Source organism: Pyxicephalus adspersus, chromosome 2 (genome assembly GCF_032062135.1).
Source record: "Pyxicephalus adspersus chromosome 2, UCB_Pads_2.0, whole genome shotgun sequence".
Classification (NCBI taxonomy): domain Eukaryota; kingdom Metazoa; phylum Chordata; class Amphibia; order Anura; family Pyxicephalidae; genus Pyxicephalus; species Pyxicephalus adspersus.
Genome location: NC_092859.1, coordinates 129116019 through 129127757, shown reverse-complemented (window position 1 = coordinate 129127757; position 11739 = coordinate 129116019). Strand labels below are relative to the sequence as shown.

At 36.1% G+C, this 11739-nt stretch overlaps 1 protein-coding gene and 1 long non-coding RNA gene across 5 annotated transcripts in view; one reads left to right on the top strand and one right to left on the bottom strand.

The window, feature by feature from the left end:
* LOC140324466 (uncharacterized) overlaps positions 1–11739 on the top strand; it is a 31645-nt gene that overhangs the window by 3922 nt on the left and 15984 nt on the right. For 2 of the 4 annotated variants that reach the window (XR_011919543.1, XR_011919544.1), the window contains exons 3-6: positions 1566–1747; positions 3877–3943; positions 5618–5764; positions 11393–11494. This is a non-coding gene — a long non-coding RNA (uncharacterized lncRNA). Of the gene's footprint in view, positions 1–1565; positions 1748–3876; positions 3944–4947; positions 5027–5617; positions 6792–11392; positions 11495–11739 lie in introns of those variants that run through there. The other 2 variants (XR_011919545.1, XR_011919542.1) reach the window with 2 other exon arrangements.
* Positions 1–11739, bottom strand: part of LOC140324465 (tropomodulin-2-like) — a 30645-nt gene that overhangs the window by 3434 nt on the left and 15472 nt on the right. Inside the window, exons 3-8 of the mRNA XM_072402380.1 lie at positions 7622–7744; positions 6786–6860; positions 5603–5733; positions 4046–4153; positions 2715–2858; positions 2490–2634 (exon numbers count right to left, since the gene is read on the bottom strand). Of these exons, the coding sequence (XP_072258481.1) occupies positions 2490–2634; positions 2715–2858; positions 4046–4153; positions 5603–5733; positions 6786–6860; positions 7622–7744 (726 nt within the window). The remainder of the gene's footprint in view (positions 1–2489; positions 2635–2714; positions 2859–4045; positions 4154–5602; positions 5734–6785; positions 6861–7621; positions 7745–11739) is intronic.

Sequence of the window (11739 nt, the reverse complement as noted above, 5' to 3'; positions counted from 1 at the left end):
ATATAATATTTTGTGCAATACACAACAGTCTGATTGGTCCATATATATATTTTTAAAGTTATTAGGAACTAAAAACACTGCATTTCTAAATTTGTTTTTTTTTTCCGTGCTTGTTAATAGGGACTTATGTAAAAAGTTGCAGCACATTAATGAAGTGTTTGATCAATAGATCTGTAGATTTTGTACCATTGTATACTTCTAATGGATTCCACAAGAGGGAGCTCAAGATCTAAGTAAATGTATAGGGAGGTAAATACAACACATGCATCACTGGCAAAGATCTGCAATCAGATGTGTGGATGATCTGGCTTCCTGGAGATCTGCTATAACCTAATCAGAGCAGGGATAAATACGACTGTATGTATAGACATATTTAGCAATCCCCGCTACCCTACTGAGGGGGGCAACATCTGCTGTCCATAAAAGTCCAATCCAGCTGAGACACAGATGTGTCTACCGAATGGATAATATAGTCCACAGGGTTTACGGTGCTAAACCTTGTGCCTCTTTGAATGTCTTAAAGCACCTCTGAGTCTTACAGAGCCAAAAGCAATTGAAAGAAAAAAAAAGGCTGTCAAAGACTCAATATACTCCAAAAATATCTGCCATGGTGCCGACCCAAATTTCTTTAGTTTCAAAACTGGCCCAGAACAAGCATGCAGATCAGGAGTTCAGCTTTATTCAATCTGCACATTCTGCATACATATCTGGGATTAGTGACACAGAAAGCAAGAGGGTCACTTTGAGTAGCAGGAAATCAGGATTTACAGAAAGATCAACAAAGGTCAGCTTCCATACATTCATAGCTGAAATGACTGCCAAAACCTTCGCATTCAACACCTTAAGAATCGATCTATCTGCACCAACATTTATACCTATGTAATGGTGCCATACATGTTACAAAATAATGGGCCAGCCTAATTTAGTACCCACACTATGATACCAGATATACTATTTTGAACTGCTTCACTCAATACTCTATACAAGACAGGTAAAATGTTATATAAATGAAGCCAGTCTATTATTGAAAACACAATTTAAATGTACTACATATATTTTGCAATTTCTTTTGCTAAATAGTGTCCCAGCCTACCCAAGTATCCATGCAAAGCTATCACTATAATATAGGATCCCAGTCCATCGTGTTTCACCAGCTTGCAGGAGTTTGAAAGTGCCAATTTTATTTTATACAAAAACGACATAGAAGGAGAAGTAATGGTTCTGTTACTTCACTAAATTTAGAACTGGATGCTGCTAGTGAGGGAATGTTCCTTTCTCCCTTTGACATAATCTAGAAATATATTTCGGATGACTCAGAAAGCTGGACAGAAGTCTTGGCTTGGAAAACAGGAATACAAGGATGCAGCAGGCTATCACAGTATTTGCCACTGGTACATACGCCAGCATCTTGTAGATTACCTAATTCTTCCAAAGGTAAATGTTAAAGCAGAATTAATCTTGATATGGTAAAAAATTGCAAGCAACCAGCTCCTTTACATGTAAAATATAGGCTTTGTCTCTTTTGCAAAAAACAAAATTACCTGTATGTTTGCAATCTTTTATAGAATGAACACTAAGATCCATGTGCACAGCTCACCGTTCATTATCAGCATACATTAATGATGGAATAAATTTAACTTCCGTCCACATGTGTGGAAGTTACATATTTCCAGCATGGCTAATCAAGATGACCGAAGGTCCCAAACCGAAAAATGACCAGGTGAAGGGATCGGCATCGCAAGGTGAGGTGAGTAAACTTTAAACATTCTGCTGTGTCTAAGTACCAACCTATTTCTTAATTGAAGGATGTTGCAAAATGAATAAATGATTCACTAAAAGCCTAAAAACGTCAATAGAAAAGATAGCTGAGTTTCCACAATTGTAAAGGGTCATCCCCAACCACAGTTGTAATTTTAGTGGTGGATAAGAACTGCTTGGCTCAGACAATGGTCAAACAATGTGATCTGCCTGCCATGATTCCTGCCTGTGCTCCAATCTACCTTGGAGTTTCGGGTGCTTTCACTAAGTGAGTGCCAGCAAATCCTGATCTGTGATTCTTCATTAATCATAAATTAATAATCCCCCACACGCATAAACAGCATTACAGGTTTTCAGATTGGGAACTCAACTGCAAATATCTCATTGGGACTCTGAAAGATTTAGGAAATTGTTTGGTAGAGTAATGCTTTGCCAGATATTAAAAACTAAGATACCAATTTTGTGAGTACTGATTGGGAACATTTAAATTGATAAGTAAGATATTGTTGACATTGAGAAAAACTTACTAGAAAATGAAAAGATATATATATATATATTTATATATTTGTTGGACTGTGCAGTGTGTTGTAGTCTGCAGCAATACTAGAATTTCCTACACCTGATGCCTGACTTCTGTTGATCTTTGCAGGACAGAAATAGAAATCTGCAGCTGCCTATTGCTATAGTGCTCAATGCTCTGTACAGGGAATATTATCACAATAGACATTTACCTAAGTCATTATTCTTTGTAATGGCTGCTGCTGCTCTGGTCCTTGGACCTTGCTGTGTAAACTGATATCCAAATTTCAGAATTGTTGAATTCCCTTCAAGCATCTGAGCGATTTCCATTTCCACGGCAGTCCCCAGCTGCTGTCTCTGTGCAGAATAAAATAGATGTGAGCTGTGGCTGGATCCTCTCACACACTGCCATGCTAAATAAATCATTACACATTTACCTGATTGGCAATTTTGATCTCTGTTAGGGACTTGTTCTGTTTCAGGGCTTCCACAAGAGCCAGGATTCCACTGCCCGTGATGAAGTTTGTTTCCACATTAAGACTCCTCAGTGTTTTATTCACTTTTAGCATATCTGCAAAAGCCTTAAAAATGAAAGCGCAATTAAATCCTATTCAGGCTGAACTATACTGTATATATTCTTCATAATATTCAATTCCAGCCATAGTCACAAAAATCACCAAAGCTATGGTCACCACAAAGGGGATGATTATTATTAAAGCGCAGCCACAGTGACCAATCGGAGTAAATGTTCATTATTTTGGCTAACCTTTAAAAATGTATGGCGATTATTATTTGTATGGGCAATGCTGATATTTTCCACTGTAAACCTTTTCTTTTTTTTAAAGCTGGATGTGCTCTGTAAATGTCCAATGGGCAGTTACTAATTATTATTATTTCACAGTATTTATATAGCGCTGACATATTGTGCAGAGCTCTACAAAGTATAAAACATGTCACTAACTGTCCCTCAATGGGGCTCACAATCTAATGTCACTACCATACGTCATATGTTAATGTCTTTAAGTGTAAGGTCAATTTTGGGAGGAAGCCAATTAACCTAAGCACATGTGTACAAGTGGGAGGAAACGGGAGTATCCCCGGAAAACCCATGCAAACATGGGGAGAACCTGCAAACTCCATATATATATATATATATATATATATATATATATATATATATATATATATATATATATATATATATATACATATACAGAATGTTTTATTTTTAAATACATTTTAGACCTAAAAACTATTGTAGTATGTCTACTAATGCAGTACCCTACACAAGAAGCCATCAGTTCTGATGCAATCAATGGAACAGATTCGTAGGAGACTTTCTGAAAATATCAAAATGCCTTGGGAACATGTGCATATTGATTGCTTAAGGTAACATCTACACATCTACAAATAATACCAAGCCTCAATGATGCTGAACTATAGAAGACCGAAGATTCAGCTTTACCAATATATTAATTTTGCTATGCAGCTACAGATAATCCATTAAAGTGTATGAAAATCCAAACAAATAATAGTTCTTTTAGCTTCAATTTGTCTGTAGAAATGCCATTGAAAGTGGAAACTGTATCCCTATCCTAGGTTGACATTACTTCTCAATAAGAACAATATGAGTGACGTCTCCCTGGGACAAAAAGTGGATCACAAGGTAAAGATAAAAAAGGACAAATAATCTGCAAAATATTATTTTTTTTTTTGTTTAGTAACAAAACGCTCCTGGTTAAGTAATTAAACACATGTAATAACTTACTATAGCTACTGGATCGTTACTTCTTGTTGCTGCAAGGCTAAAGGACTTCAGGTGGGTATTTGACTCCAACGATTTTGCAAATTCTTTAAGTGTTGGTATTGGAATGTTCTAAAATGGAGGAAAATGAATCGTGAACGTATAACAGAATCAGAATTTTGCTTTCATGTCATGACAACAAGACATGTACACAGTGAATTTTTTTTTAATTGTTAGGTAAAATAACAACTCTATGAAAATAACTGTGATGGGTTATGGGATAGAATCCATAGCAGACTCCTTGGTGGACATCTAATAGACATAGATATCGGATAGTGATGATGGACAATTGTCACACTCATGCACCACCTCCTGTACCTAGGTTTTAAGCAGTAAATATGTATTTGTATGGAAAAGGAGGTTGGAGCAAAAATGTATTTGCACGAAAACATGCAGTACATATATATATATATTTGTTAAAGACAACTGAAAGCCTGTAACAGATGTCATTGGACAATGATCCTCTGACAATTCATTATTTATTAAGCACTGCTTTGTCATGGAAATCTTTCTCTGATCAGAGCTGTGATAAATCAGAGACGGGCTGATTTTATTGGAGTAATTTTATACCTTTTAAATATTTTGGTGAAATATAGGTACCATTATTTCTTGTATCAAGACGACCTAACTACCATCTGGCCATGTAGGGGCTGTTTACAATAAACCTCCAGACATTTTTTTAGGATTCTTAATGAAAGGGTAGAACCCTGTACAATCTGTAGTGTATTCCTGGATTTGTCCCAAAAGCTCCACTAAAAACACACAAGCTGCTCTACTACAAATGTTGTACCAGTCGGATTGATTTATCGATCAGTAATTGATTGATCATCAGTCATTACATGTTATTTGCTTTTCCTTTCAAACAGGAATGTGACATGGCGTGTTATCCTGCTGAAAGTGGCCTTCAGAAGATGTGTACACTGCAGTCATATAGGGATTGACATGGTCAGTAGTATTACTAAGGCGGGCTGTGGCATTTTCATGGGCCCCTAAGTTGGTACTAAGGGCCCAGGAAAATACCCCTACACCACCACCATGCTAAACCACTGATACAAGAGAGGATGGATCTATGGTTTCATGTTATTCATGTTAACTTCTGAACCTACCATTCAAATGTTGCAGCAGAAATCAAGAGTTATCAAACCAGGCAAAGTTTCCAATATTCTCTACTGCAGATTTTGGTCAGCCTGTGTGAATTGTAATCTCAGATGCCTATTCCTAGCTGACAGGAGTGGCACCAAGTGTGGTCTCCTTCTGCTGCTGTAGCCTATCTGCTTCAAGGTTTGATGTGTTGTGCCTTCAGGGATGCTTTTCTACATACTGGCCATTCTCCTCTTAACTCTGACATCAACAAAGCATTTTCCCCCAGAGAAAAGCCACCCAGCAGATATTTTGCCTTTCTGCTGGATTCTATTTGGGTTATGAAGCAGTTGAACAGGTGTACCTAATAACGTTACCAGTGAGTGTATACTTGTAAATAAACATGAAATGTTAGAATTATTTCATTTTGCTAACTGTTACCTTAATGTTATTCAGGTTAACATCAAGAAGAAAAGGATCATTGGCTTTTATCCTCTGCAAACTCTCTTCAACATTTGTTGGGTTTGGGGGCTCATCAAATGCCGGTTTCACCTTTTCAGCTTTGACAACATCTGAAAGTGAAGAATATTATAATACTTGAAGGTAAATTTAGCTTGGAGTAGTACAACTCATGGCATCCTTACTGCGAATTATTAAGTGGAAATCAGATGTACAAAATGCAGAGAACAACGTTGATGCATACTTAAGCAAAACATATCTTTTCTGGCCTAAACATTAAAAAAAAGACATTCAAGGAATGACAAAAATAATGACAAAAATATATAAACAAAATTAAAATAGCCATTTACCGACAAGATAAGATAGCCATTCCTACCTTAGACCTAATTTAATAAAGAACAACATTGTATAGGATTATGCTATTGGGTGATAGAAATTATACAGATCATGGAAAAAAACATAAGTGTTAACAAATTTATAAATTAAAAACAAAAAGTTTATTTTTGCACAACACTAAACCACAGTTTCAAAGTTTTGTTACTTAAAAAGTTTTTACGCAAGATGGGTGCATCATATATTACACATACAGAGTAAATCAACAGTATATATCGACTTTGACTGAATCAAGTGCATAATATAAATAAAAGTCAACAATATGTATCCCCTTCTATAGGGTCAGGAGAACTCTTACCCAATCTGGCTTCATCAGACCCAGAATTACAGTCAAACAGTAAACACTGTTTGACTGTAATACCGGGTCTGATTCATGTCACCTGTTTGGGTCAGGATCAATAGAGTCAATATAAAATTATTTGCTATTCATTGGCAAATGTTTTCAATAGTGGACCAGATCCTTTCTAGGTTCACTGGATCACCCAGATTTTCTCATGATAGTCAATCTTCGCCAATCCTGGAAAGCTTTATTAAACACGGCCCTTCTGTTCATCTGGAATACTGTCAATGTGCTGCATATAGTGGTAAATAACTCCACCTTGCCTTGTAAATCTCAGTAGTGGGTGACCATGGGTGCTGCTCTTTTACAATAGACATTGCTGTAGCAACTGAAATAATATCAGTCCATGTACTGACCAGCTACAGTATCACTAGCAGATTATAAAATCAATGAAGTGCTCAGTAAATAAACCTATATAATAAACAGTCTTACTTCTAAGGTCTGCTCCTCCTTGTCCATCTTCTGTTCCATCTGGTCTGCTTGCAAAATGCTGCACTCCCAGCACAGCTACAAGACATGAAGACAAGGGTTAGGAATTTAGGTTTTATTATTACAGATGGCTGTACTCAGTATAAAAAGGCTGCTGATATTTCCTACACATCTGTACAACTACAGGATTAGGTACTGACTGTCATAAATCCATATCTGCACTAACAGTTACATTTTCCTGAGAAGCTTTAATGGGTTTACTGATGCAATACTTAGACTTACATAAGGTAGGTAGACACATGAATTATTGTTCAAAGATTGTAACTGCAAATAAAAAAGTATCATGAACAGTGCTGAGATATGTTGTTGCTGCAAGTTCACTAATACAGCTATAATCACTTTCTAAAGATAGTTAATAATGTAGAAAACTAAGTATTTTCAGATTTCTCGATAAATATCACATAGATTTAAAAAAAACAGTAAGATTTTTGTTAAAAATTCCCAACATTGGGCTGATTTAATAAAGCACTCTAAGATTAGAGAATTTTAGACTATTGTAGGATAACCTGGGTAATTGATTTTATTGTCCAATAGCTGGGAAATGTTTTTAATCCTGAACCAGATCCATTTCAGGTTCACTGGATCACCCAGCTTTTCCCATGATAGTCTATCTTCTCCAGTCTTGGAGAGCTTTAATAAATCAGGCCCATTGTGTCTTCTTGGAAAAATAAAAACCAATCCATTGACAAAGCTATCGTTATGTAAATAGACCCATTACACCAAAATTTGTGAAGAAATCTGTTTTTTAGACATTTTGTAATTTTGTAGTTCCTACTTACTAGCAAGGTCACTGAGCTCAGTGTCCGTGGCACTGGCAAGAGCTTCCTCCAGTTCAGGCTCCAAGGTCACCCGCTCCTCTGGCTGCCTTTCCATTGGCATATGCTTGGGAACAAACACCTTACCTGTGTGAATACAAAACAAGAGAGAGAGCCAAGTTAACAGTGCCAATGTATTACTGTAATCATACGGGGCAATTCCATTTCAAAAACACGTTGGAAAATATTACAAACCAAGTCTTTTTTAAAATACATTTTCCATTTTACACATTTAATATACAACTAGAGTTGTTATTGTACACTTAGTACAAAAACAAATGCAGCTGCACATTATCAAGGTCCTTTATGATAGTCAAACAAATGAATTGCTTTAGTGAAAAGAATGTGTTTTGGAAAGATAGGAAGAATACAGCCAGAATGTTCTATAATTCACGTATGACTTTAATGATTATTACAGCTGGGACAAACTTATTTACTGTATAATAGGGAGTACAATTTCAATGAATGCTTAAGATATAGCACTGTGAATACAAACAGATAGGGCCTGCATTGACCCAAAATTATTATACAGTATTTATATTGCACCAACATATAACATAGTGCTGTACTAGACCATAGTCATGTCACTATCTGTCCCACAAAGGGGCTCACAATCTAATGTCCCTACTATAGCTATATGTTGTTACCACAATCTAAGGTCGATTTTTGGGGGGAAAGCCAATTAACCTTACTGCATGTTTTGGTTTATTTGGAATGTGGGAGTAACCTGGGACATAGCGCTGCAAAGGCCAGAGTGCTAACCTCTGAGCCACCGTGCTGCCCAGTGATGTCCCCTGTGCCTTCCTTCTCACCTACTAGCATGGAGCTCTACACTTGTTCCGTGTAGTAAAGCTAGTATGAAGAAGAAAACCCTGGAGCTAGCTTGTATGTTTAAAAACAAATCACCATTTTTTCAGAAATTTTTCAGTTTAGTTTGCCTTTCCTTGCATTCTACAATTATTAGAAACAATCAAAAATTAACTTATACTTATGAATTGATATGTTTATAATCAGTTCTAAATTAAGGACAGGGAGATACACTGGCCAATTATTTTAGGGCTCCAAAATGGAGGTGGTTCTTAGGAAATTGTTGAAGAATGAATGCTCTTTCTAATTGCTGGCACCACAGCCAAAACCAGGAAATGAGTGGAGCTGTATGCTGGAGGTAAAACCAGTGCTGGAATAGAGCCACAGTAAGTGTGACACGTGGACCCTCAAGGACGCTACTGACATTGTTCATCCATGGACACATGTAACCTTCACCTCCAGTTCTAATAATGGTACTTTACATTCCTACCGCCTAATGAGAAACATAAAATTCTTATCTGCTGTTCAATACATTTCAAATTATTGCCAAATAATCTCCTAATAATCTCCTGGCCTGGGAACTAAATCACAAAAACCACTAGGGCAGTCTGCAAAGGATACCAGAAAATGTCATAACACTTGAAAAAACATTTTTAGAGTAAAATAAAGCTTTATTTTAGTCTAAAGTAGAATTAAAATTAGGAAGGTAATTATTAATTATATCTAATACTTTGTACAGTGTTACAATTTTTGAATCCTATAGTTGTAGCAATAGCTGAGCCCAACACAGTGAAGAATTATTCAGCACGGACAGTGGAATCAGAAAAGTATTTTCAAGTAATCAAACATCTTTTTCATCTGTCCTTCCTATACCAAGGTCATCCAGTTCTTGTGAGAATGTCAGGAATTCGATTTTATCGGACAAAAGAAATAAAAGATACCTTAAGCAATGTACGTTATAATGAAAAGAAGAAAAAAAAAGTACAAATTGTTTTACACAACACTCCCAACCTATTTTCGGTACTTGCTTCATAATTTTAACACTTATTTTATAAAAAACAATATAATGTATTCCAAATCACATAAAAATCATATTCAGCAACATATGCAAATATAGTTCAACTTTTCTTATTAAAAATACTTATTTTTTAAACTTTTTACTCATTCTGATTATCTCTCCTTTTAGCTTTATCAGAAGAACAGATTAAAGAAATTTTCATCAATGTATTTCTAATTCAGGAATACCATTCAAAAAGTGTTTAAATCAGAATATCCCTTTGTTGTGATCATTCATACATACCAGGATAGAGATACATTATTATGAAGAACACAATAAGTACAAAACATTAAGCCCTTATTGGCCCCCATTAGTGTTATTAGTGAGGAAGGAGTAATGTGTACTCAATACCATCTCTCAGGGGGTATGTATGATATTTTCCTTGTGATTTTAAAATCAGTACCATCCTTACAACACCCTACTCCTGGTTTATGTCTCATTCCTTCACTCACTTGTGGGGTATAATTACATTAATCAATACAATGGAGGAAAAAAAAACAGGCTGCTCCTATTAAAGTTTACACAGAGAATTACACAGTGTGACACACTCACGTAACTCATAGTAAAAACCTAAGACCCAAATTAATAAAATGAAATGTTTTCAGTATGGGCGATGGCTGCACACACCCACCATGTTATAATGCTGGGAGTGGAGTGAAATACTGGCAAGAGCCATCGCTGGGATGAACAGAGGGGTGGAATAAGCCCAATTACAGCTGTAACTCTGTATTGCATACTATGGGTTGCTGGAAGGTTAATTTAAAATGTCAGGTCTCTTGCCTAACTGATGCCTTGGTTTGGGTCGGGTGAAATACTTGTTCATCAATTTTTCCATCGGCGATTTTTATTTTCCTCTAGCTAAATCCCTGCATCTTCCTAAAGGGGTCTATTTATAAAGCAGTGAAACCGACATTCACTGAAACATTCCCTGTTAAAGAATTAATTACTGCCATTGAGACACATGAACCTGGAATACTCTCCATCGGGAATGATTCAGTGAATGTCAGATTCACTACTTTATAAATAGACTACAAAGTTTTTTCATTCCGTATACAGGTTTGCTACCAAGTATTTTAGATTAATTCATTAAAAAAACCTTGTCATTTATTAAAATGTCTCAGCCAATGAAGAAAGATGTTATGGTAAGAAATAATCGTATGTTCGTGTCCGTTGTACCCTCCAGGACCTAAACAAGACAGGAATATAAAATTGATTGACATGTATACAGCCAGTCTACTGTTGCCTGAATTAAATGGGTAGACCTGTTCATTCATATGCATGTTTGCTCCTCCAGGAGAACACACAAAGGTGAAAGAAGGCTACACTAAAAAAACATATCGATCTTCTCCCAGACAGATTCACCCCAGTCCTTTTTTTCTGCCCCTAGATGTCCTAAGACTGATGGCCAGCATTGTTATACCTACTGATGCCCATCTTGGACATATCTCAGCCTGTGATTGTGCAGTGGAAAAAGAAGCAGCACAGGGATTAGCTCATCTTCCTATCGCTTTGCTTTCTCCTCTTATCCACGTTCTTGTTCTTAGCATAATTGGCTCTTTGTACTGCTTCTTCTCCTCACACTCCAGTCCTGCTACAAATGAACTGCAAGAGGCTGATACCAAGTAATATTAGGTACTTAATGTAATAATAATGATGTATTAATGATTACAGGGCTGCATTCATGTTTAACTTTTATGTGCATGAAGCTTAGCTTTAAAGAGATATAAAATGACAATATTAGGAAAATAAGTTTAAAGCTACAGCACCAGATATAGTGACAGATCGGTGTTATACAATGGTGACAACACCCTAACATTGTTAATGAGATCTGTATAAGAGCTTTGATTTTCACCATAGGTTTTTTTTTTCAGTTCCCCCTTAATAAGAATCTCATGAAGGTTTCTATAACTGACCCATCTGGGGGCTCCTTATAGGTCAATGAAGGTTCTAATTATAACCAATGCAAGAGAGAGGTGAGTGAAAGCAATTTCAAATATTGTTGTTACAATGTAGTTAAAGCAAACAATGATTTTAACAAAACAACAAGATTTATATTGGATCCCCCTGAATGTTAAATTACATTTGGAGCACCTATATATTGTATATTATTGGGCAGTTTTGAGCATGTATGTTTATTATTCATTTTTACAGTTTTTGCTGGATCTTCACAGTCATCATATATGAGAGAAATATCTAGGCTGGTAAATTGGCTAAGACT